Source organism: Electrona antarctica, assembly GCF_951216825.1.
Source record: "Electrona antarctica genome assembly, chromosome: 8".
Classification (NCBI taxonomy): Eukaryota; Metazoa; Chordata; class Actinopteri; order Myctophiformes; family Myctophidae; genus Electrona; species Electrona antarctica.
In genome coordinates, this window is record NC_136789.1 from 8,069,785 (window position 1) to 8,094,846 (window position 25,062).

Consider the following 25,062-nt stretch of genomic DNA (forward strand, 5'->3'; position numbering starts at 1 on the left):
TAGAAACTGCACGCTTTCTAGTCCTGAAAAGTTGCAATGCGAAAATGGAAGCCATCGTTCTCACGATAATAAAAATCTAAACATTTTTGTAAAACAAATCTTGTTTAAAAAAAATGCCTAAAGATGATGTCACTGGTGGACGGGTTTCTAAACTGCCCACAACCCTCCTATGAGACACAGACTGAGTAGGAAAAAAATTGTGCCATTTTATCATGATTATTAGTGAGGACCTATTATATGAAGATAAGTTGAAAAGTGGTGAAGTGGTCCTTTAACTTACCCCGTTCTTCCCCCAACTACCTTTCCTGGGGTCATTTGTAATGGCAGTGATATTGAATACATGATGGGACATCCTCTCTAATTACTACCTATTTATGGATCATTCAGATTGAGTAAGTTTAGTCTCTTTCACAACAGCCAAATAACTAGAGGCTGATCATTTGATATTTTCTCTCAAAAGCAAGCGACTCTCATTTTCCCTCTTGTTTCATTGTGTGTCTTGTCATGCAATTGCACATGTTATTGTAGCTCTAGCGTCTGTATAAAAGGTACTCGAATGAAAATCCAGTGAGATCTGTTTCTTTACACACCAGTTTAAGGATAAAGAAAGGGTAGTAGTATCGGTATCAGGACTATGATCATTTCAGTTTTCTGTAACTACTGTAGGATACACAATAGCCTGCTCCTTGCCTGTATGACCCACTCTGAACTGTTAAACAAAAGGTGGTAGAATGTCACGGAACGGTATTTAGTTCAAGTTCAAGTTTTGCATAACTTGAATGAGAACAAACTGTACGGTACTTCCTATCCCACTTCTGTGACACACATGACATAATAATAGAGGGTCTGAAACTCTGCATGCAGGCACAGTATGACAGTAATGTAGGTCTCTAGGGTAAAAAGCCATTAGATAACTCTTTTAGCAAACCGTGGCATTTAAGAGGCTGAGCAAGAGGAAACACAATGAACATGTACAGTACCATTCAGAAATGGCCGCTGAGATTAAAAAAGAAAGTCCTTTGGCCCATTTTCTTCGTTATAGTCTTTCGTTACATGCGCAAAGCCTCCTTTACAAAAAGCTTTAAGCGCAGAAGTCTTTTCACAAAGTCCTCCAATACACAAATGATCATGAGACAGGTAGACATACAGTATAGCCGATCCCCACTATATAATCATCATTGCCAAGGATTAATCCAAGAAATAAAGTGAATTCATCCAGCAACATATGAAGACTCCCCAAGACAGACGTGCAGAAAAATGCGAGAGGGAAGTCTCTGGTAGACAGCACTCACTAGCGTATGACTGCTACATGTCACAGAGGAGAGAGACACTGTACTTTCCATCAAGCCCCTTTGGAGGAGATATCTAAAAGAGATAAAACTGATGAGATACTATAGCTATCTAAAAGAGATACAACTGATGAGATACTAGCTATCTAAAAGAGATAAAACAGAATATTGGAGGAGATACTAGCTATCTAAAAGAGATACAACAGAATATTGGATGAGATACTAGAGCTTCTAAAAGAGATACAACAGAATATTGGATGAGATACTAGCTATCTAAAAGAGATACAACAGAATATTGGATGAGATACTAGCTATCTAAAAGAGATACAACAGAATATTGGATGAGATACTAGCTATCTAAAAGAGATACAACAGAATATTGGATGAGATACTAGCTATCTAAAAGAGATACAACAGAATATTGGATGAGATACTAGCTATCTAAAAGAGATACTAGCTATCTAAAAGAGATAAAACTGATGAGATACTAGCTATCTAAAAGAGATACTAGCTATCTAAAAGAGATACTATAGCTATCTAAAAGAGATAACACTGATGAGATACTAGCTATCTAAAAGAGATACAACAGAATATTGGATGAGATACTAGCTATCTAAAAGAGATAAAACAGAATATTGGCTGCACAACCTTTGGTACAATCACAAGTGTCATAATATTTGTACGAATCAATACTTGACTGCATTTTCACAGAATCATGGTTAGAGTTAAGTGAAGCACCTGATGTTGAGGATTTGGGTGAATTTTCGTTTATGTTGCATTGATCGTATATCCTGGTTTTATAAGGAAGGCATGCAGCAAATTTTACATATTTGCTGCCATCCATAACATCTTTGTGGAAACTACAGATTATTTCTGGTAATATCATCTAGCTCATAGCCCTTGCTTCAAAGTCATACTGTACATTGTTATAATTATAACAGGGCATGGCATGCAGTCACAGCAGCTACACAACCTAAGATGGGTGCACATTATAGGAGGACGTCCTGGAGGATTATAGGATTAGCTCAATGTAACAGAATCTCCATCTTCTCACTCATCCAATGATGCAGGTCACACCACAGCAAGGGTCTCAGAATTGCACCTTGCACATTTTAACAATGGTCACCGTGAGCAGCCTGCATGTTGCTTTGCAGCTCATGGGAAGGATTAGCATTTTGAAGGAAATCGCTATTAGCCTGCTGCGCCACTCGAGGCCCAGGGCGTTTTCTTGACACAAGACATACATACAATAATAGAGGGAACGATATTGTGTCTAGGCTACTACTTTAGGTCACAGTATAAGCCTATTGACTCCGCTAAAGAGGATTAACTATGACTGGGCAGTGGGTTGTTTCAGAAAACAAGTTAACAAGTTAAGATTATGTGAGAAAATATTGAATATACTCATAATAGTAAAAATGTATATCAAATATATCCAGAAAATATGTTTTTTTTAAAAGTTTTATCCCACGATTTTCACCCAGTGTCAATTGTCTAGTCACTCTAGTGTAATCCTGGGCGCTACACTCCCTCTGCCAACCTGGGGAGAGCAACAGACTACCTCGTGCTTGCTTCCTTCCAAGCAACTTCTTTTCACCTGACAGGGGGGGGAGTTTCCCCGGTTGGACATACAGTAGCGCGTGGAAAGAACACATTATTCCAACCAGTTCCTGCTTCCAGTTCCAAGAAAAGATGTCTTGTTCATTTTGTAGTGTGGAGGAGCATGTACTTACAGGTTACAGTGACCTATTGACATCAGGTGTCAGGCATGATATTATGTCCTCTGATTGTAGCTCAAAGCTGAACTATTAAGCCCACCACCATCACAATGCAAGATTCCTATAGGTCCTGTCATTGCTGTGTTTTAGTCCATTACTCTATGAGACTATAATCAGAAGATTATAGTGTCTCAGGATGTCTGTCGTATCTAGTGCTAAGCACCCCCACCCCCCAACTGTCTCAGTTGCTATTTTTTGTTGTTGCTTTGGAGTGATTCTGTGTGGGAGAGTCACACGACTCAGTCTCTCTCTCTCCCCCCCCCCCCCCCCCCCACCGCACACGCACACACACACACACACACACACACACACACACACACACACACACACACACACACACACACACACACACACACACACACACACACACACACACACACACACACACACACAGCCCTGTCTCTCTCTATGAATGTGTACACTCCTTTAGATGAGCAGGACCGCACCTTCTGTGAGCACTACCTGAAACTGGAGATGCTGGGGTACCTGTAAAGGGTTGGCCTTCATTGTCTTTCTCCCTCCTGCTTGTTTAAAGCATAGGTCTTTACGGGGCGTTAGGATATTAACATACAATGCTGTTGTCTTCATTGTTTTACATAATCGTATTCGCTCTGACGCCAAGTACTTATAGCCACAGAGGGTTAAGGACATGAAAGACCTCGTACATGTAGATCTGGATGAGACGCTTTTGTGCAGATTTTCTATTTTTCTGAGTGACTTTTGGAATTAAACTACGCACCGTTTGAATTCCAAGGACAATTTGCTTTTTGAGTCTGTTTTCAGAGGACACCTATACTGAACTTTATTATATCTATTTTTTGTTTGTTTTGGCAGGAGATAAATAATCTTCCAACTGGTATGTATACATTCTTGTTCTTTCTGCTTTTCCATACCCGTTTATTTTTATTGAACTATTAACTATATCAATGAAAACACCTGGATTAATTTCAATCAGTGATAGGAAATATCTTTGAATTCAGCCTTTTCATTGAGGTTCTGAGCTGATATGACAAAAGCTGAACTTTCAGCATTAGATAAATATGTTTTAAAAGTGTATGGTGATGTACAACAGCCAAAAATGTATTTAAATTGCCATGTAAATTCATATTTAAAATGTAATTAATATAATCTCAAACTAATTAATATTCCGGGTTTGGAATTATATTTCCTCTTGTTTTCTTTGCTATTCTATATATGGACTCCTCTATTGTATAATTTGCATGTTACACATTAAACGGTCAATTGGTGCAGTAGGCTACAGTATATGTAAACCAGGATGACATTGCTTATGGAAAAGGATGCGGGTGGGATAGACGTGTTGAGAGAAGCAATGATAAGTGATTTAAATGGGAAATGGGGGGAATCCTCCTTGTCAAGCAAGTGACCGTCATTCCCTCATTTATCTCAGACATTAAGGGGTATATTTCTGTGGGGCTGAGATCTTTCAGCTATTTCTCAGTGCGGAGGAGAGAGGAGGGAGGGGAAGCACACAGCCGACACAAAAGGCGACATTATTCCCCGGCGGATCTGCGCTACATCCCACTATGAATGGAGTATTGAAAAACACAACATTGGGGACTAGATTATTTTTCATCCCTCATAACTGGACTATTTGTCCCAGAGTTTGGAGTGGTTTGTTAGCACAGCGTGCACATGAAATTGCCGTGATGCTAGACTACCCAGGTGGGTGTTAAACATCCCCACCTGCCAATTGGATATACAATGACTTATGGCCCTCTCTGCCTTTCATCTATTAGGCCCATGCAACAACCTGCAACAAATCACTGCTCCCACCGGCCAAAGTTTAATGGCAACTACTGTTTGTTTGGGTGCTGTTTTGTAACACTAACCTCTGCTATTCTACTACGTATGTGATTGTGAACATGCATTATATCTGACTCCATAATAAAGACACTGAAATGAACTGTACATATACAGTACAGTTCCCTAAAAAGGGAAGTTGGATTTTGACATGGCCCCCCTCCTGCCTTCTACTCTCTCCGAGGAGACGAGAGGCGCCCCTACAGTGTCATCGGGTGCCTAAGCGTTTTGGAGGGTTGTAGTGACAGATTGCAGGAAGAAGCATTTATGCCTGAGGATGGGGACCACTGAAAGCAGAAATGTCTTTTTGTGCCCACTGGGCTCGGAATGTCCACTATCTCAAGGGGCCAATATCAAATTCTCCCCTCATCATCCCCTAATACGCATTCCAGTGTAAGGTCAGGGGGGATTCTGGTTGTGAAAAAAAAGACAAACAACCAAAAATCCCCGTCCCATGTAGACTCACAATGCGTTTTAAATAATAAACTTAGAAATATTAACATAACCCAGTCAGACATGACTCTCTCATTGTTTTCAAATTCCCTTCCAATTTGATATTGGACCATTGATTCATAGTGATCTCATTATGACAGGAATTCATTAGAAAACACATTATAAAATATAATCTATATATACAGTACTGTATGTATAATTTACATTATACTGTTTACATTTCAGCACAGTATTCAGAATGTCTCACAGATGTGTATAATGTACAGTAGTGTCTGGTTACAATATTATTGCCTGGTTATTGAGTGATTGCCAATGAATTCCAACTAAAGGAAAGCCCCTAGCTGGAATCTAATTTCCAAAGTCATAAAACAGCGTCCTTTCTGTACATGGAGAACAAGCCCTTGCCACTCTGACCTTGAAGAAAATGTGCAAACTCATCAGTTGTCTGTGGTCATCTGCTATCCTATATCGTTAACGTATGAGCACGACACTGTGGGCCTGTGCTGTTTTGGTTGATTTGGGCCACTGTTGCAGCTACCAGCATGATGCATTCATGCCATGATGGTAGCCATCTTGTGCAGCAAGTCCAGTTTAGTAATAGAACTAAACTCTTTAGCCATTGATTAACCCATTAAGATCTGACGTTTCAAAAACCTTTTATTTAAAGACCTTTAAAGCCTCGGACAAAGCCAACAGCCGAGTTGACAAATCATGACAATAAAAAAAAAATTGGGGGGCGGAACAGATTAGAAAGACGGGGTACAACACTTTTGTTGTTGTTTTTCTTCTTTCCAATTATTTGTTCGGCCCAAAAATATGTGTTTATTGTCGTGATTTGTCAACGCGGCTGTTGGCTTCGAGGCTTTTAAGGTCTTTAAATAAATACTTTTTGAAATGTCTATGGGGAAATGAATGGGGAATTATTTCCTGGTCCCCTCGTCGTTCTGAAAGGGGGCGGGATTGTGACGCTCTATAGTGTTGTAGGCATTTGGAGCAGAAGACCCCATAAATGGGATGTTGTTGTTAGTGGTGCACTTTGGGAGGTGGTCGTCATATGGAATAACGTCACAGCGTGACTTCCTTACACCTCTCCATAAATATCACGCGCCACACGCCAGTTTCAGCCCTGCCTGTGAATCACATGACCTCTGGAAAAACGATGTATTTTGTACGCCACAACTTTCACTTCCCTGACCTCAAACATCCATCAATAGCCATTACCACAATCTGGCTGCAGGGTCCCTCAGACCGAGCAAACAATCCAATACTGAATCACAACACTCTGAACAAATGAGATGAGTTACTATTGCTCAGCAGTAGCACAACAGTAAGAGGGTGTACTAGGTTATGTATTAAAAGCCATACAAAGGAGGAAAGCAAAGGGGGACAAGTAGCCTACACCTCAGGATGTGAGGAAATCTGGTGGATGGACAAAGACAGTGACTGCTGATTTTGAATGTGTGTTCTAGGTGAACGGTTAGTCACGCAGCCATGCAAAGCCAGTGCTGGTGCTGTAAGCCCGTGATTTGGATCCTGGTGTCCCTGCTGGGGACACTCTTCTTGGTGGCATTCAGTGTGATGCAGCAACAAGGTGAGTCGAGTGGGTCGCAGGTGGAGGAGTACTGTGGATCTTTCCCCAAAAGTATACAAACAGTCAAAGCCACTATAGGCCAAACAAACTTATAGATCTTCATAAACGAGAGCTTGCTGCACCTGGCAGTTATGACTGAGTCATTCTTGTTAAGTTATATTTTAATACAGTTTCTAAGTTTAATTCTGAAATTATTTGAGAAATGTGACAATGTAGTCTTACAAAATGGTAGACTGTATCACTATTGAGAGGATAAGCTAACCAAAGTAATTTGATTATACTAGTATAAATACTTATACTTAGTATTTTTGGAACTCTGTAACAACCTGGCAACCTATTTTGGACATGGTTGTGATCTTGTTAATAAGTTATTTGTGAGGGGCGCTGTGAGTGTGCGTTTAAACACAAACTTTGTCCTAACACAAACATTAAATGCTATTGATAATAAATGGCCAGTTTTGAGTGTTTGTGTAAACACAAACATTAAAAGACTAGTAATGATTGGCGAGAATGAGATGATGTATGATGACGTATGATGATAAGAGCGCCCCTCACTTCACACGGGTGTGATCTTTGCTATGAATACAGGTGCCTTGAGAATTTGACTTGTCCATTGGTATGCCTTGGGCACCAAAAGTTAAACCACTGGTTTATTGTATATAAAAAAACTCTATGCTATTACCTTTGTTGTACTTCTCCAGATGAATTTGACCTTGACAGAATGAAACATTATACAATTTAGATTAATTTATAGCCTATAGGTTTCGAGATTCAATTGTGTGAAAGCTATAGGTAGGCTACATATTCATTGCTAAACAATATCATAGTGACTCAGTAGCCTAAAAACCTGCCCACAAAAAAAGTACATTTTGTACTTGAACTTGAACCAGTTTTGGGTTACAACTACAAGAAAGTTATTTTGAAAATGCGAGTTTCAAAAAGAAGACTTTGAAAGTGACTGCCCTAAACTGGTGAGAAGAGAATGTGACACATGAGCTAGAGCCCTGTGTGCCAGTGAAGAGACACGTGTTTAAGGCCTAAATAGAGCTGAAGAACCGGGCGTAGCTGCAAGTGATCTCCCTGTAGATGGGCGCCTTTGTGTTCATAGTCACCGTCTGCCCACAGTGCCCAGTGTTTACCAGTCATGGGCACCGAAAAGCCCTTCCGTTATTATTTTTAAGGGACATATTGAATTATTGTAGTGAGAATCTTCTTCCAGTGGACATTATGGATCACTAGCCCATAAAGAGAACAAGTGTGTACACCTATACTTACAGTAATCAAATGTACTACAAATACAGATTCATTATTTCGTTTCCTGATATACGAGATATATAACTGTGGATGTGACTTAACATGTTCATACCGTATGCATTCTGATTTCAGGAGATGTGAGCATAAACAGACGAGCCATATCCAGTAAGTGTTTTCATTTTCATGTACTGTATATACAATTTGGTTTCACTGCTACGGAACATTCACAATGAGAGAAGCCTGTGAATTGACCTACATTGGGTGTGATATTCAGAAAAGCCCACTTGCTGTCTTTTGTGAGACATTGAAACCCAATACCACCGACTCCAGGAAATAAAGCTGCAATCCGCAGTGCTGGAAAAAGTACTCATATGATTTACTTAAAAGTAGTGCAAGTGATTTTCTTTGGTTAAAATAAGTGTTAAAAAGCTCTATATTGTGATTGTACTCATTGCTATAGTGTGTGTTTAGTAACAGGAGTCTCCATGTCTCTACAGCTTTTTATTATACAGAAAATGCATCGGGATACCAATTTTACAGGATAGAGAACTCAGTCAGGTTACAGATTAAACAAGTGGAATTGTAAGTGATTACACAAATAATTGAGCAGACAAAATTGGAACTGGAACACTATAAAAATTAAGCTGAGGCTACTCTCTCCTGATTGGCTGAAATTTCGTCACCTGAAATTTCGTCACCTACCTGAAAATGTATTTTCTGTTTATTAAAGAGCTGGAGAGACAGGGAGACCTCTGTTACTGAACACTCTATAGCAATCAGAATATAGTGATTTAACCTTTTAACAAAATACTTTTTTTAACCAAAAAATATCACTTACTATACCTTTCAAATTGTATTATTAGCTAATTGAATTAGTTTGGCCATGTGGAGTCTAAAAGTGGTGCACCAAAATAAAAGTTCAGAGCACTGTTTTACCTAGACCGTCAGAATCAGTCATTTGTCTTTGACTTTCGTCTCGGACATAAATATGCAACAGTTTTCACAGTAATAAAGCGTAAAACGTATTTCTGTTGTGGCTGCATTCAGAGGGTAGTAAATAAGCTTCCTGTTGTGTTTTTCAATCAGGGTGTAGGGTTACAGGAAAATAGATATAGTAGATATAGAGCATGGCGAACTATGGAAGGCCAAGAAACTCCTTTCAACAAATAATTTGACTATACACTGACTGTCTCTCCCTCACTCTCTCATGTCCCCTCCTCCTCCTCCCTCCCATTTCAGCCAGTAACCCAGAACCGACGCATTACGAAGGTAGGCACGAGCCCCGTCACCTCCACCACACCTACACACACACCCTTGTTTACATGTCCAAGGCATGACAATAGCAGCTGACCGAGTCGAGTGTCAGGAAAAGAGAGAGTAAATATATGAAATCAGGGCCTGGGGCATTCAAAAACAAGGCTACTTTCACAGTTCTCTATTTCCCTAATCTCCTCAATTACTCTCTCTCTCTCTCTCTCTCTCTCTCATTCAGTCTTATTTTGTCTCTTATGCTGAAAGGGATTAGACCTGTTCTAAAAGGATTTTTTCCCACACTATTAGCTATCATTAAGCCATGCTAATCGGTCCTCTCTTTTCATGTTTTCCCAGCCTTTTTTTTTGTGGCTTTCGCCTTTATTTTACATTTTTTTTATGGGGGGACAGACAGGAGGCTGACAGGAAAGGGGGAGAGATATGGGGGGAAGACATGCAGTAAAGGCCGTCGGGATCGGGAGTCGAACCCGCGGCACACTGCCAGACTTGGACTACTGGCCAAGGTGCCTGGACCGCTGAGCCATGGCCCAGGCCTACAGTACACATTTTATAACCCTTAGCGTTATATGGTAGATAGTATGGCACATGCATGACAAAACAAACGATTAAAAAATGTTTATCGAGCATTTTTCTCATCGAGCATGAGTTATTTCCTCCTAGATCAGATAAAACGTTATTGTTTGTTTTCATGAAAATCTGTTTTGAATCATGTGCTGCCAACAACCTAAAACAAATCTACCAAAATAAAGGAGAAAGGAAACGTAACGTTGCTGTTAAATTCTAACGAGTGATATCACAAATCATTACATTTGTAGCCTGGTGACACTGCAGACTGCAGTGAAACCACTCGTCAGTGACGGCTATCTTGTTCATCCCTAATGCAGTGCGACTGGTCCATGGCCGCAATAAGTGTGAGGGTCGCGTGGAGGTGCGCTACAACGACACGTGGGGCACCGTCTGCGACGACGACTGGGACATGGTGGATGCTAACGTGGTGTGTCGGCAGCTGGAGTGTGGACTGGCCGCGTCCGTGGGGAGCAGCTCCCACTTTGGCCAGGGCTCGGGGCAGATCCAGCTGGATAATGTCAACTGTAAAGGAGGGGAGACTAACCTTGGCCAGTGTGGCAACCAAGGCTGGGGCGTCCACAACTGCTACCACTTTGAAGATGTGTCTGTGAGATGCAAAGGTATTAAAGCCTTCAACAAAGTCTACAGTAGTTAAATGCTTCCAACGCACGCGTCGCTCACCAAAATTGACATAGGGTAGGCTACTTAAATCTGTTATTTTTGGTGAGCAAGACTGCAGTATGCCGATGTATAATTTAGAGCCCTACACTTGGCTGGGGAACTGGTGGTGGCTCATACCTTTTTAAACAATAGTGATGGTTTAGAGACAGTCGCACTGAGGAAAAGACAGGAAGCAGAGCTGGAGGTAGCAGAGACTAAAATGTTGAGGTTCTGGGAGTAACAAGGATGGATACTAGGTCAGGAGTGCTAGTACATCAGAAGGACAGCGCAAGATCTTTTGGAAATAAAGCCACAGAGGCCAGACTGAGATGGTTTGGACACGCACAGAGGAGGGATAGTGAGTATATATCGGATGTTGAGGTTGGAACTGCCAGGCAGGAGGCCTAGAGGAAGAACAAAGAAGATTTATGGATGTAGTGAAAGAGGACATGAAGTTAGTTGGTGTGAGACAAGAGGAAGCAGAGGACAGGGTTAGATGGAGGCAGATGATTTGCTGTGGCGACCCCTGAAGGGAAAAGCCCCAAAAGGAAAAGAAGATGATGATGTGAAACGTGAACACCAGTGTAGTGCTGCTAACATTCCTGATTCTTAATTCTTTATCATTTTGGCAGATGCAACCTTGACCTTGAGGCCTCGTGGAGAGGTCATCCCCTCAGAAGAGCAAAACACAGGTTTAAGTAAGTGGCTTTATCTAAATGAGACCGACTCAATTAAGATTGTGTTAGAGCACTTACACTTTAATAGAAATATATCAAATGTACAATAATAATAATAGGCCTACATACAATTTTGTTTGTGTTCAATATTTAGGAGTGTGTGGTCATGCGTCATTTATGAATGTGCCAGACACACCATGCACGGGCAAAATCAAGTGTGGCATTAATTATACCAACTTCGTCCCCCCAAAAGATTGTTCCAATTTTCTCAAACAGGAGATAAAATGGTAGGCTACTGTTTGAAGTGAAAGTGTCTCCTGGAAACAGTGCAGCACCTCAAAGCCTTCTGAACATTCCAGGCCATTTCTATTCTTTGCTGGGTCAGCCTTTGTTGTCATCCGCCTTTTATTTGTTTTTATTCTTGAATCCCAAATGGGTCACACGAGACACCCAGCATTCACCAAGTTCACTGAGAATGTGACGTCATTAAATCCCACTGGGAATGTACAGTACCAATGTGTCACATAGATCCATGCTTTCCTTACATTGGGAAAAGCTATTGTACGTTATGTGATGGCTGCATGAGAACTTCTATTGTCTATAAAGGTGCTTTTGTTCAGTCTCTAAACAAATGAGATGACACTTTGACACATGCTTCCTCTCACCTCACTGTTACTATAGACTATAGAGGGTATGTGCATGCATAAAGTGAATGGCAAATCGAGTGGCAAAGTGAGTTTGACGTTGTTTAATGCAATCAGGTAGGTCTTTTCTGTTTGGATGTATGGGCTGTCACTCAGTAGGCCTTCCCACATAACGGATTCGAGTGAAAATCAACCGATAATTCCCAGTAGGTTACTTATCAAGCCGATCTTATCAACCTACTGCATGTAGTCTGGGAGCCTACTGGCTACGTTTGGCATTGATACAACGTTTGAGTGAAAATCAACCGATAATTCCCAGTAGGTTACTTATCAAGCCGATCTTATCGGTCTACTGCACATGCTGGTAACCTACTGGGAATTATCGGTTGATTCCATTCAAAGCGGGTGTCCCACATAACTTCTGGTTATGATGACAATGTCACGTGCATACCCTCTATAGCAGGGGTTCTCAACCTGGGGGTCGCCAAATTATTTTGGGGGGTCCCCAGATTATTATTTTTTTAAAGAAGAAAAAAAAAGAATTGCAACTGAATGGCTGGGAAATGGAAATTAAGAGTTTACATAGTACATCCTTAATGATTGTATCTGGTTTCATTATTTATTTATGATGTATTTTCTCTATTATTAAGGTTATTGTAGCAGTCATTTTGTATTACAGTGGTGGGGAGGGGGCGTGGTGGGGGTCACGAGACATGGCCAAAGCATTTCGGGGGGTCCCAAAGCAGCCAAAAACATTGAGAACCCCTGCTCTATAGGGCCACATTCTGACTTTCTCACACACACAAGAATGTTTTCTCCAAAAACTAAACATACATGAGACTCACGGGGAAGGAGCATAATATGGATATAAATCCCTCTGTCTCGGTTTAGGAGATGGCATCATCCGTCTGGAGGGTGGGCAGGACCAGTGTCAGGGCCGCGTAGAGATCTACTACCAGGGACACTGGGGGACGGTGTGCGATGACGACTGGGAGGAGAACGATGCCGAGGTGGTGTGCCAACAGCTAGGCTGTGGCCACGTCGTCTCGGCGTACGGCAAGTCCTACTTCGGTTATGGAACGGGACTGATTCTACTGGACAACGTCAACTGTTACGGCAATGAGCGGCAGCTGTACAAGTGCAAAAGCCTGGGCTGGGGCATTCACAACTGTGGCCATCACGAGGATGCTGGGGTCCTCTGCTCTGGTAAAGTATACTCCTCATACAACGTGAAAAATAAGCAGTGCACAATGGCAGTTTGTGTAGATTTATCAGAATCTCTTCTACAGTGTTTGCTATTGTATGCATTAAAAGAAAATGCGTTCTTGTGACATCATTGTTCTTCTTTTTTATGTTTACCTTCTCAAGGTTCAACTTTCAGTAGTACTGTGACACCTCTGGGAACAAGCCCTCAGTCCAGATCATTTGTTCCAACCATGAGCACCGCAGGTAAGAAAACAGTTTACATCTTGCATTAGCATTAGCGTCTATTGTGTTAATCAGACTTCCTTGATATCTCGATTACTTGGTACAGTAGTTCTGCACTTCAACCCCAAACCAGCAGAGGGTGCTATTTCCTCCCTCAATATCTTACAATGGATGCAGTTGTGCCATGAAAATGTGGTGGTGAATCAATACATACAAGTCAGTTAGTCCAGTAAAATGTAATTTGACCTCAAACTAATTGCAAAAAAACCAAACTCAGCTGATTTTGTATCTTCAATATATCCTGAATAACAGAAAAAAAGTTGCCTGGAATTGTCTGAGGGGAGTGTTGAAAATGGCCTGTACAGTATGGCCACCATAGACATCCAATATAAGGCACATATCTTCTAGATTTCCTTTTGCTTTAAGTAGCATGTGTCTATTGAGTGACACTGTCCTGTCTTGTACATCCCCTTCCAGAAACAGAGGAAATAAAAACTGACACTGATGGAGCAGTCACCGACAGTACAACAGCTCCTACCACACCTGCAATGACAACTAAAGGTAATGCTGATTGATTGAAATTTGTATTAACAGTTTGTAGAATGGGTACAGTAAAGTACAGGTCAATACAACATCTGCTACGAGGATAAAACCAGAAAAGGCACTACGACTTGTTTACATAGGGGTCCTCCATTTTCAATTCATCAGAACATTAATTAAATACAAAATTACACTTACACAAGAAATCATATACACACTTTAACCTTTTTACAGGGGCCAGGTTCGAATTGCAGACGCCCGTAAGTGCTCTTTGAGAGCGGTTTTGAAGGAGTAATGGGCATGCTGTATAAACTACATAGAATCTATATCTATTATTGTTGTTGAACAACAGAACACTAATTGTGATTGGCCAGAATGAGATGATGTATGATCACGTATGATGATTATAAGAGCGTCCCTCACTTCACACGGGTGTGATTTTTACATTACCAGAAAGTTTAAAGTACAAATCAAAAGAGACTGGCAGTGTAGATGGCAGTGTAGATAATCATTGAATAGTGTTTAATCAAAGCATTAACCAGTGAGTGAAATGAGTTAACTCCCTCTTATCAAATCCCTCTTTTCCCTCTCTATTTCAATTCAATTCAATTTTCAATTCAAAGGAGCTTTATTGGCATGAGAAAACATGTGGAAGTGGAACAAAAAAGATCAAGATAAAACAATGTATGTACAAATAAATATTGAATATAAATAGGAATAAAATAAAGGTGTACACAGAGCTGTGTTACATTAACACTTTGAGTACTATCTTGTGAAACTATAAACAGGTGCATTTTCTGTCAGAGGTAGTTATACATCCATAGGAGATGTTAGCTTTATACTTTTGACAGTTGACAGCAGTATTTCAATGTTTTTGCATTCACTTAGTATAAAAATATTTGCGACAAGTAGCAGCAATTTATTCAAATGCAATTGAATTAACGTTTTTTGCTCTGTTATCAATATCTGTCTCTCTCTCTGTGTGTTGACGTGCAGAGCGGCCAACCATTCGAGTGGTGAATGGAAACAGCAGTTGCCAGGGTCGCGTGGAGGTCCTCTACGGCAACGAATGGGGGACGGTGTGCGACGACGACTGGGAAATGAACGACGCCAACGTGGTGTGCAGGCAGCTGGGCTGCGGCCCGGCCACTGCCGCCAAGACCAAGGCATACTTTGGCTACGGGTCGGGCCGGACGCTGCTGGATAATGTAGCTTGCCAGGGCAACGAAAGAAAGCTCTCTGACTGCTTCCACCTGGGATGGGGTCAGCACAACTGTGGCCACCATGAGGATGCCGGAGTCACCTGTCAACGTAAGATTGAGCCTCCATGACAGGAAGTGAAGCTATAATCTATCGTATATCTATAAATGCACCATGTCTCTGTCTGTTTGTACGGCTGTAATGCACGTAACTTGAGAACCGTCCACCGACTTCAAATTCGACGTACGCGTTCCACACCCCCACAGGGAGTGCAGTGCCCGGTGTCGAGTCGGTCGGACCCACGGTTGTCCAGAACCGAGCTCTGACTAAGAACCAAAAAGAACTGAACCGTTAGGAACCAACCGGTGGAAAAGGGGCCTGAGAGACAGATACAGAAATTTCCATATTTTGGCATAAAAGGGACAGACAGATGGGTGGAACGGGTACTCCCACACGGGTACAACGGGTATTGCATAGCCGGGTGGAGCATGGATCTCCAATTTCCATTGTTACTGACCCCGTGCACTACAGCCGGGCACCGGTCTAGTTAAGCTAAATTTGAGCACATAATACAATGGACATCTCTATACAATTTCAATTTAGGCATTTAGCAGACACTCTTAATCCAGAGCTATTTACAGTAAGCAAGTACAAAAAACATAGTAATACATCAAATACATAAAAATAGTCATCATGAATCATACGTAAGCTTAAGAACCTAACAGTGGAATAGCTATCTAATGCAACTATATGTGTATACAGTACACTATACAGTGCTATGTCTACATAAAGACTTTATGTAGACATAAAGACTTGTAGACAGCGCTATTTAAGTTACATATTGTAAGTTGAGCCCATGCATATACACCTGTAGGAGGTCGAGGCTAGGGAAAGTACTATGGCAAGTGCTATGGGCTAAGATGGAGTCTGAAGAGATGGGTTTTCAGACTACGGCGGAAGATTGGGAGTGAGTATGCAGTTCTGATTGCAATGGGAAGTGCATTCCATAGTTTTGGAGCCAGAAGGGAGAAGAGTTTGGGACGTGTGGAGCGTTGTCCCAGCGTTTTTAAGATATGGGGGTTGCTTTGCCAGCCTCAGAGTTTCGTACTCTGTGTGGGCAACGACCGGGAGCCAATGGAAAGAGTGGAGAAGGGGAGTGACATGGGAGATTGGCTGGTTGAAAACTAGGCGAGCTGCAGCATTTTGGATCAATTGGAGAGGCTTAAGTGCGCATGCTGGTAGGCCAGTACATAGATAGTTACAATACATATATAATATACCCACACTTGCAGCCTCTTTCTTTCACAAACACACATCCTCGTTATTCAACCACTTGGCTAATATGCCTTCACACATCTATGAGCCCCTCTCCTGTGCTATCTCCTTGCACTGTGTGTGTGATTGCAGTACATTGATGAGCAGATGAAAAGAAAATGGAGTGGAAGAATTCAAGGCTAATCAACTTCATAGGATGCCTGCAGGCCAAATTTCAGTTGAATCAGAAACGCAGTATAGAAAATCACACTCGTGTGAAGTGTGTGGCCTACGGGGAGTGTGAATGCAGATTAGTTGAGATTAATTGTATACAGTCTGTATTACAGACGGTCACACGGACACGGTTGAAAACACAATCTCTGCCTGCTGGCCTTTTGACTTTGTGGAGATAATGAGTAATTCATTTATAGTACACGACCACTGGAAGGTTGAAAGGATAACTAAAAAACATCGCATGGATGCACCTGGGACGTATCCTCAGTGATGTATCCTGAGGTCAACGGGGTTTCGGGTCTCTCAACATCATACCCCTCACTCAGGCGACCCAGCCGGGAGTGATCAAGTCCCGACTTACGTCCCAGTAGCTACCCTCAATCAGTCCCACTAGGGAAAAACCAGGGGCACACAATCGGTTGGAACTACTCCAGAACTACTCTGCCAGGGCTGGGAGGTACACTTCTGGCACATGGAGGGACTAGGCTCTGTGGGTTGTCTCCTGTCCGGGCCCCTCCTACGTCTCACCAGGTCCACTCCTGCTCTCACCAGGCTCAGGACCTGTGCGTTGCACCAGAGTCCCAGCACCAGACAGTTCATTCAGGAGTGGTGGGCAATGGTTCCGCAGGGTCATGGTGCTGCGGTTCCACTTGCTGATTGCATTGCCCTCCCAAAGGCCTCACCGAGGGTTGTTGGGCTTCCTCCTCACGGAGGACACAGGCTGGGGCGCTAACCCATACTGCTCACCCGGGTGCCGTCTACATTCCGGCTGTCACCCGTCTCTCCGGTGGTCACCAGACTATACCTGGTTGTCACATAGTCTATTCCTATGAGTCACTATAAATAGAAGAACTATAACTAAAAAACATCGCATGGATGCACCTGGGACGTATCCTCAGTGATGTATCCTGAGGTCAACGGGGTTTCGGGTCTCTCAACATCATACCCCTCACTCAGGCGACCCAGCCGGGAGTGATCAAGTCCCGACTTACGTCCCAGTAGCTACCCTCAATCAGTCCCACTAGGGAAAAACCAGGGGCACACAATCCGTTGGAACTACTCCAGAACTACTCTGCCAGGGCTGGGAGGTACACTTCTGGCACATGGAGGGACTAGGCTCTGTGGGTTGTCTCCTGTCCGGGCCCCTCCTACGTCTCACCAGGTCCACTCCTGCTCTCACCAGGCTCAGGACCTGTGCGTTGCACCAGAGTCCCAGCACCAGACAGTTCATTCAGGAGTGGTGGGCAATGGTTCCGCAGGGTCATGGTGCTGCGGTTCCACTTGCTGATTGCATTGCCCTCCCAAAGGCCTCACCGAGGGTTGTTGGGCTTCCTCCTCACGGAGGACACAGGCTGGGGCGCTAACCCATACTGCTCACCCGGGTGCCGTCTACATTCCGGCTGTCACCCGTCTCTCCGGTGGTCACCAGACTATACCTGGTTGTCACATAGTCTATTCCTATGAGTCACTATAAATAGAAGAACTATAACTAAAAAACATCGCATGGATGCACCTGGGATGTATCCTCAGTGATGTATCCTGAGGTCAACAGGGTTTCGGGTCTCTCAACATCATACCCCTCACTCAGGCGACCCAGCCGGGAGTGATCAAGTCCCGACTTACGTCCCAGTAGCTACCCTCAATCAGTCCCACTAGGGAAAAACCAGGGGCACACAATCCGTTGGAACTACTCCAGAACTACTCTGCCAGGGCTGGGAGGTACACTTCTGGCGCATGGAGGGACTAGGCTCTGTGGGTTGTCTCCTGTCCGGGCCCCTCCTACGTCTCAGCAGGTCCACTCCTGCTCTCACCAGGCTCAGGACCTGTGCGTTGCACACTAGAAAATATAACTATATTCCTAAAAGATTGAACAATTATCACCCCCCCCCCCCCCCAATCGGAGAGGAATAGGCAAAGGGGACACCATTGAAATTGCATAGACAAGCAAAACGGTTGGAAATGTTTGCCACAGATGTTATCTCTACATGATGGCTCTACACCTAGTGAAACAATGTGAGAGACAGCTTTTGTAGACTATGGACTCCATTTTTGTCTCATCTTTCTAAAGCCACTATTTGGGGATTTAGGAGTGGGGAAAGGGTGTTCCCCCACTAAAGTTGGTATTTTGGTTACCTGTCTAAATCCCTTAAACACCTCCGTTACCCGTTATATTATGCATAGGTGTGGTTTGGGCGTTACAATAATTAAACCAAATTTAACCAATCACCAGTCTTGGCTTTAAGAGATCCCTTTAAGAGATCCCATATCCGTTGCCCGTTAGTGCTATATTGCTTCATAGCCGCTGCCCTAAAGTCTCACTGCTGCACCCCCCCCCCCCTATTTTCTTTTTCTCCACACGCACATTGCCTTCCTGCTTGGTCCCGCCTTATCCCTTATATTTATTATTATTATTATCTCTATCTGCTTCCTCTAGCCTTCCAACAGACCAGTCGCGATACACATGGCTTTGGGGCAACAGAGAGGAATCCCACCATACCACCAAGCAGTGAAGGTAGGCCCTCTTCAATGATAAACTGTCAATTCTGGTCCCTTCAATAAAGGTCCAACTAAGCTGACCTGTAATAATAGCAAGGTGATCAGACATATTTCCACTGACAGATTTTATGAGGTCGGTCGGAGAGGAAGTCTATTATCCAAAGAACAAGGCCACTGTTCACACCGTGGCCCAAGTTCAAAACGTATTTCACGAATATCAAATGAATGTTTTCATTGCATTAAAGGGATTGTGACATTAAAAAAAAAAAGAAATCTGAACTTTTAACATTCAGTAGATTGTCTGTGGTCTGGGGTTTTCTGGCTCAAACAAGCGCTCTGATTTGCCTGTGGACAGTGAGGTAAGAGTCCACAAATCCCATATATCACATAAGGATTTCCCAGCAGATGTCACCTGTTTTCATTGCAGCTCAAAAGGCTTTAGAATGCACAGAGAAAAGAAACATCCACTGAATGTTGAAAGTTTGGGTTGTGTGGGTATAATTGAGGTCATAAAACCAAAAAAGAAAAAAAAAATAATAATAATAATGAATGAAAATTAATGTCATGAAACCTTTAAAGGCTAACATTTTTAAATAGAAACTAAGACAACGACTGAACGTAAACATCTGTTATTTCTATATTTGCGCATAGGATCAGTGAGACTAGTAGGTGGCCTGCATCGTTGTGAGGGCCGGGTGGAGATCTTCTCCGGGAACGAGTGGGGCACGGTGTGTGATGACGCCTGGGACCTCCCAGATGCCCGGGTCACGTGTCGCAAAGTCGGCTGTGGAGAGGCTACAAAAGCGTGGAAAGAGGCCACCTTTGGCCCGGGCACAGGAACGATCCTCATGGACAATCTCAAGTGTAGCGGCGAAGAGGCCTCGCTTGAGGAGTGTTCCCATATATCCCGGGATGTGCACAACTGTGACCATACTGAAGACGCTGGTGTCACCTGCTCCGTGTCATGATTTCAGCAGAAACACACACTCCCCCACCTCCACTACAAACTGACAGTGGGGGATATCAACCCGGGACTTGTATACATTATGTAAATAACAGCTCACACAATGCCGGAAGACTCCAACAATAAAGATAAGAAAATAAACAAACGACTAATATAAGAATATATAATTACATATTATAACTATCTTATTCCTATTAAGCACTTTATAAATAAATATATGATAATAAGTACAATGTACACATTTTTATTTGATAAACAATGGAAACCAAAGCTTTTAACGGTCTCTCTGTCTCTCCTTTCTTTTCAAATTGCTAAAATATTTACCATTCATTCCAGCCATGATGGGAAAGTGAGTTCTTTGATGATTAAGTAAGGTATGCTGGAGGAAGCTTATCAATTATTCATTCTTTAGATAAAAGGACTAAGAGTCATCCCCACTAGCCTCTGTACACAAACTGCAATGCCATGACAACGTCAGTCCTCTACTCTTTGCCAGCTACTACAGTATAAGCAAATGGATGGTCAGTGCGAGTCATGCTCATGTTTGCAAACCGAATTCATTTTTTTCTTGTTTTTATTTATTACTTAATAAAACTATGAGTGGTTAAGTCACACAGACCTCCCCAAACACCACAAAAATGGTTATGTTGAAAGGACATCATAAACGTTGTCTATGTAGCTAGCATAGATCATTTTATCTGGCATATATTGTTCTATTCATGGAGCACCTGATACAATTTTCTATAGGTTTAACATTTTAATAATGTAAAACATTGTTCTAATAATCAGTGGGATTCCACTTCCACATTGCAGTTTACAAAAGTAGATCTAAGTTTTTGCAGCGTAACTATAAAATCAGTACTTGCTATGTGGGCCTCATATTTGTCATAATTTTTCTAGAATGTGTACCTCTAGGTAGGTTTCATTTGATCTCTGCAAGAGAAAATGTGTGTGTAAATGTATATTTTTGTTCTTGGATTTTTACATTGACATTTCAACCTAGCCGTCTTGTGATAATAGATGTTTAATATTCAATAGAATGTGACTACTACCACAAAATTAAGCTAAACACTTCAGGAATGATCTAAAATTAATATAACAACAGGGGGGGGGAATTGGTTGGGAACAAAACAAATAATATTTAAAATACACACAATTACTTGGTTTGGTCGTACCACTGGCACAATTCTCAGGTTTGAAAATATGCTTTGACTTAATGCAGACTTTATTAGGCCAGACATTATGTACATAACACTGAGTGGGCTAAAATTGGCAACAATCTTATAGAAATGATATTATGCAAAGATTCCCCCTAAAAAAAATAATGTACACTATTCTGCTGAAATCCACAAAAGTGGCCTTAAACAGCATATGGATGGATGTCCAATGTTAAATGATGTTTCTGTGAATATATTTAGCTGGGAATACATTTCACTGCAATGAAAATTTGGCTTAATGCAGTTCTGATTTGTAGACGTTTTTCATTGTGTGTGTGTGTGTGTGTGTGTGTGTGTGTGTGTGTGTGTGTGTGTGTGTGTGTGTGTGTGTGTGTGTGTGTGTGTGTGTGTGTGTGTGTGTGTGTGTGTGTGTGTGTGTGTGTGTGTGTGTGTGTGTGTGTGTGTGTGTGTGTGTGTGTGTGTGTGTGTGTGTGTGTGTGTGTGTGTGTGTGTGTGTGCGCGCGTGTGTGTGCGTGTGTGCCTATGTCTGCCTATGTCTGCACTCTGCAGTAGCAACCCAGGCACTTTTTTTTCACATCTTACTGCCAATACACCAGATGTTGTAGTAGTCAATGAAGAGTCCAAAGAAGTGTTTGTTTTAGAGGTAGTCTGCACCCTTGACTCAAGCCTAGAGGAAGCCTTTATGACCAAGGTTGTTAAATACAAACCACGCCTAAATCTCATCTCAGAGCTTGATTCTTCAGTAGGTGCACTACTTGTTTTCATATTGGCAGCCTAGCACACTCACAGGTTGGTCATACAAGTGTTTCAAAAACATGGGATACCCAAAAAGGCTAAATGGCTTGCAAAATGCTGTGCTGTCTGTCTCCGCTATCATTGGCATCCATACAGTATGGTGGATATGTTGCTACAGTACTTCTACCCCTGAGAACTGCTGTACTGTGTTTTGTATTGTGAAGACCTATGCTACTGGTCCATGATTTTGTGAATGTACTGGACCTTCAATATTAAATTGAAATTGAAATGTGTGCTTGTAACGGTTTCTTTTATGTGTAAATGCATAAATGGTCATGTGTGTGAATGCAAGAGAGTCAAAGAATGATAAACACCAAAAATTAAAACAAGTAAACCTTCATAGGAACTATAGAGGGTATGCGTGTGACATCATCATCATACCCTCCCACTGTCATCTTCACTAATAACTATCTAAAAGGCAAAAACAAATAAAAATCATTCATCCCCAAACAGCTGCTATATATAAATGTGGAGCGTTGCTTGCTGCTCTACGAAGGCTGTTTAATGCCATCAGAATGTTATAAAAGCTGCGTTTCTACTAGCCACCGTTGTAGGTTAGACATAATTCCAGCAAAGAGTGGGGTGATTGGGTGAAGATCAGTAGGGAAAATCTACTGCGGATGAGTCTTGGGAAATTAAGGCATCACATAAAAACACCAGATAATAGCCTATGCCTTTTCCTAACTGGTTGGGCAATTAATATGAATACAAGTCAGGTGGGCACTAGGCACATCTGAGCACCATATTTTTGGGATGACTGGGCACCTGGATGAGTGGGCACATGGACAGGTGGGCACCAAAACCATTTGGGCACTAGATGAGTGGGTACTTAGGGGTGGAGATGACTAGGCACCTGGACGAGTGGGCACCTGGAGAGGTGGGCACCTGAATTAGTGTTTTTTAACTTTACATAGCATGCTGCTTTGTTGTTGGTAAGTGATAATTAAGTTTTAACCCACTGTTCTTTAAACCTCCAAACAACACCAAGGTCAAAAGTACAATATACGAGTACTGGTATATTTGCCAAGACGGTACTGAGGTCAAAAGTACATTATACAGTATATAGAAAAAACAGGTGCGCTTCCTCTGGAAACTGCCCTTTGTGTACGGCAGTGCAGAGCTCAGCTTTGAAAATAACTTAACTCATAAACCAACTAAATGGAAAAAGTGTCACTCCAATATAAAAGATGCAAGACAAGGCAGTCTTGCATTTTTAATTTTGGAGTGCTGCTTTTTCCATTTAGTTGGTTTATGAGTTACATTATAACTGAGTTTCAACGTTTTTTCTATCATTTTATTGTGTACTGTTTAGCTATGTTTTCTCTGCCCCAGCATTCAGTTCAGCATTTTATTTACCGGTAGTTCCGTTATTTTTTCCCTTCTATTCTATTCTTCTAAAAGAAAATAACAGTAGGCTACTATTTATCTACATTTTTTCTATTGTTTTTTTTTTAAGTGCCCACCTCCAGCTGCCCAGTTATCTCCACCCCTAAGTGCCCACTCGTCCAGGTGCCCACATGACCCTAGTGCCCAGATGGTTTTGGTACCCACCTGACTTGTTACCCATACAACTGCTCCACTGACAGTCCCATAGCCTGGAGGGGCTGTCGAGATATGGTGAGCATGGGATCTTCAGCGTGTTTGAGCAGTAGATGGTGCGCTGTGATTGGCCAGTCGCTGTGATTGGCAGCCTAAACCTAACCTCAATAAAACTCTACCTAAACCTAACCCTAAACCTAACCTCAATAAAACTCTACCTAAACCTAACCCTAACCTCAGTAAAACTATAAAACTCAGTAAAATGCAGTGGCTGGGGGCGTTTGCAAGGACCCGGGAGAACGACGGACCCCGCTGAAGATTACATGCGAGCCCAGATATGGCTGGCTAGTTGGTTGTCTAGCCAACTGCTTACGCGAATAGACAACAATGTAATTTTTTTTTATTTTGCCGGCAGCAAACAATGTAAGCCTGTTTTTAGACAAGATAGTTTTCTCTCTGTATTACCTGTGCTGTTTTTGGACAAGATACTCTCTGTGAGATCTTTAAAAGGTGTAGATAATATATGTATTATCTTCAGCGATAAAACTATATTTCAAGCTCAGCACAACTTTAGTTAGTTCTGCTTAGTATGTCAATACGTTTAGCAATCGTGTGGTTAAAAAAAAACTTTTGGTCATTTTATTGTCTACTCAGGTTTATGTGAACACCCCGGACAGTTTTTAAGTTGCTCGATTCAGTATCTAGATATTTGATATTCATTTTAGCTGCCCCGCCCCCTTCCTATACAAACCCATTATAACTTCAAACTCCATTTTAACCATGATAGATTAATCTAAAACACCCAACCTTTTTATGGTGACTGATATTGTCCTTCTAATATGTGAGGGGCAGTGGTTTTTCATTTACTGTTTTCATTTATTTTTAATATATTTTTTAATTCTTTAGTCTCCTCCGTCGCGTAGCGTGGTCTGCAGCATTTTCCAAAATAATTAAAATAAATGAAAGCAGTAAATGAAAAAACACGGCCCCTTCACTTATTAGAAGGACAATATCAGTCACCATAAAAATGTGTGGGTGTTTTAGATGAATCTATCATGGTTAAAATGGAGTTTGAAGTTATAATGGGTTTGTATAGGAAGGGGATGGGGCAGCTAAAATGAATATCAAATATCTAAATACTGAATCGAGCAACTTAAAAACTGTCTGGGGTGTTCACATAAACCTGAGTAGATGAAGAAATTACTAAAAGTTTGTTTTGATTAATTAAATTAATTAAAAAGTATCAATACTGCAATATAGTCATTTCATAAAATGCCAATACCAAAAGTAAAAGTACTCATTATACCGAATGTCCCATTTCAAGTTTTCAAATGTATTAAAATCTTTTGAAAATAACAGATCTACAATCTCACAATGCGTTGCGTTGCGACACATTGTGAGCTTGAAGATCATCTATTTTCAAATTGC

At 41.8% G+C, this 25,062-nt stretch overlaps 1 protein-coding gene across 1 annotated transcript; it reads left to right on the forward strand.

The window, feature by feature from the left end:
- Positions 1-6,832: 6,832 nt before the first annotated feature.
- Positions 6,833-20,126, forward strand: LOC306928085 (scavenger receptor cysteine-rich domain-containing group B protein; the record flags this gene model as incomplete). Its single annotated transcript, XM_079508004.1, has 9 exons — positions 6,833-6,932; positions 9,426-9,455; positions 10,343-10,645; positions 12,898-13,212; positions 13,375-13,455; positions 13,912-13,995; positions 14,971-15,285; positions 19,097-19,174; positions 19,810-20,126. The coding sequence occupies 9 exons, from the start codon at positions 6,833-6,835 to the stop codon at positions 20,124-20,126; spliced, it is 1,623 nt and encodes a 540-aa protein (XP_079364130.1).
- Between the last annotated feature and the right edge of the window lie 4,936 nt (positions 20,127-25,062).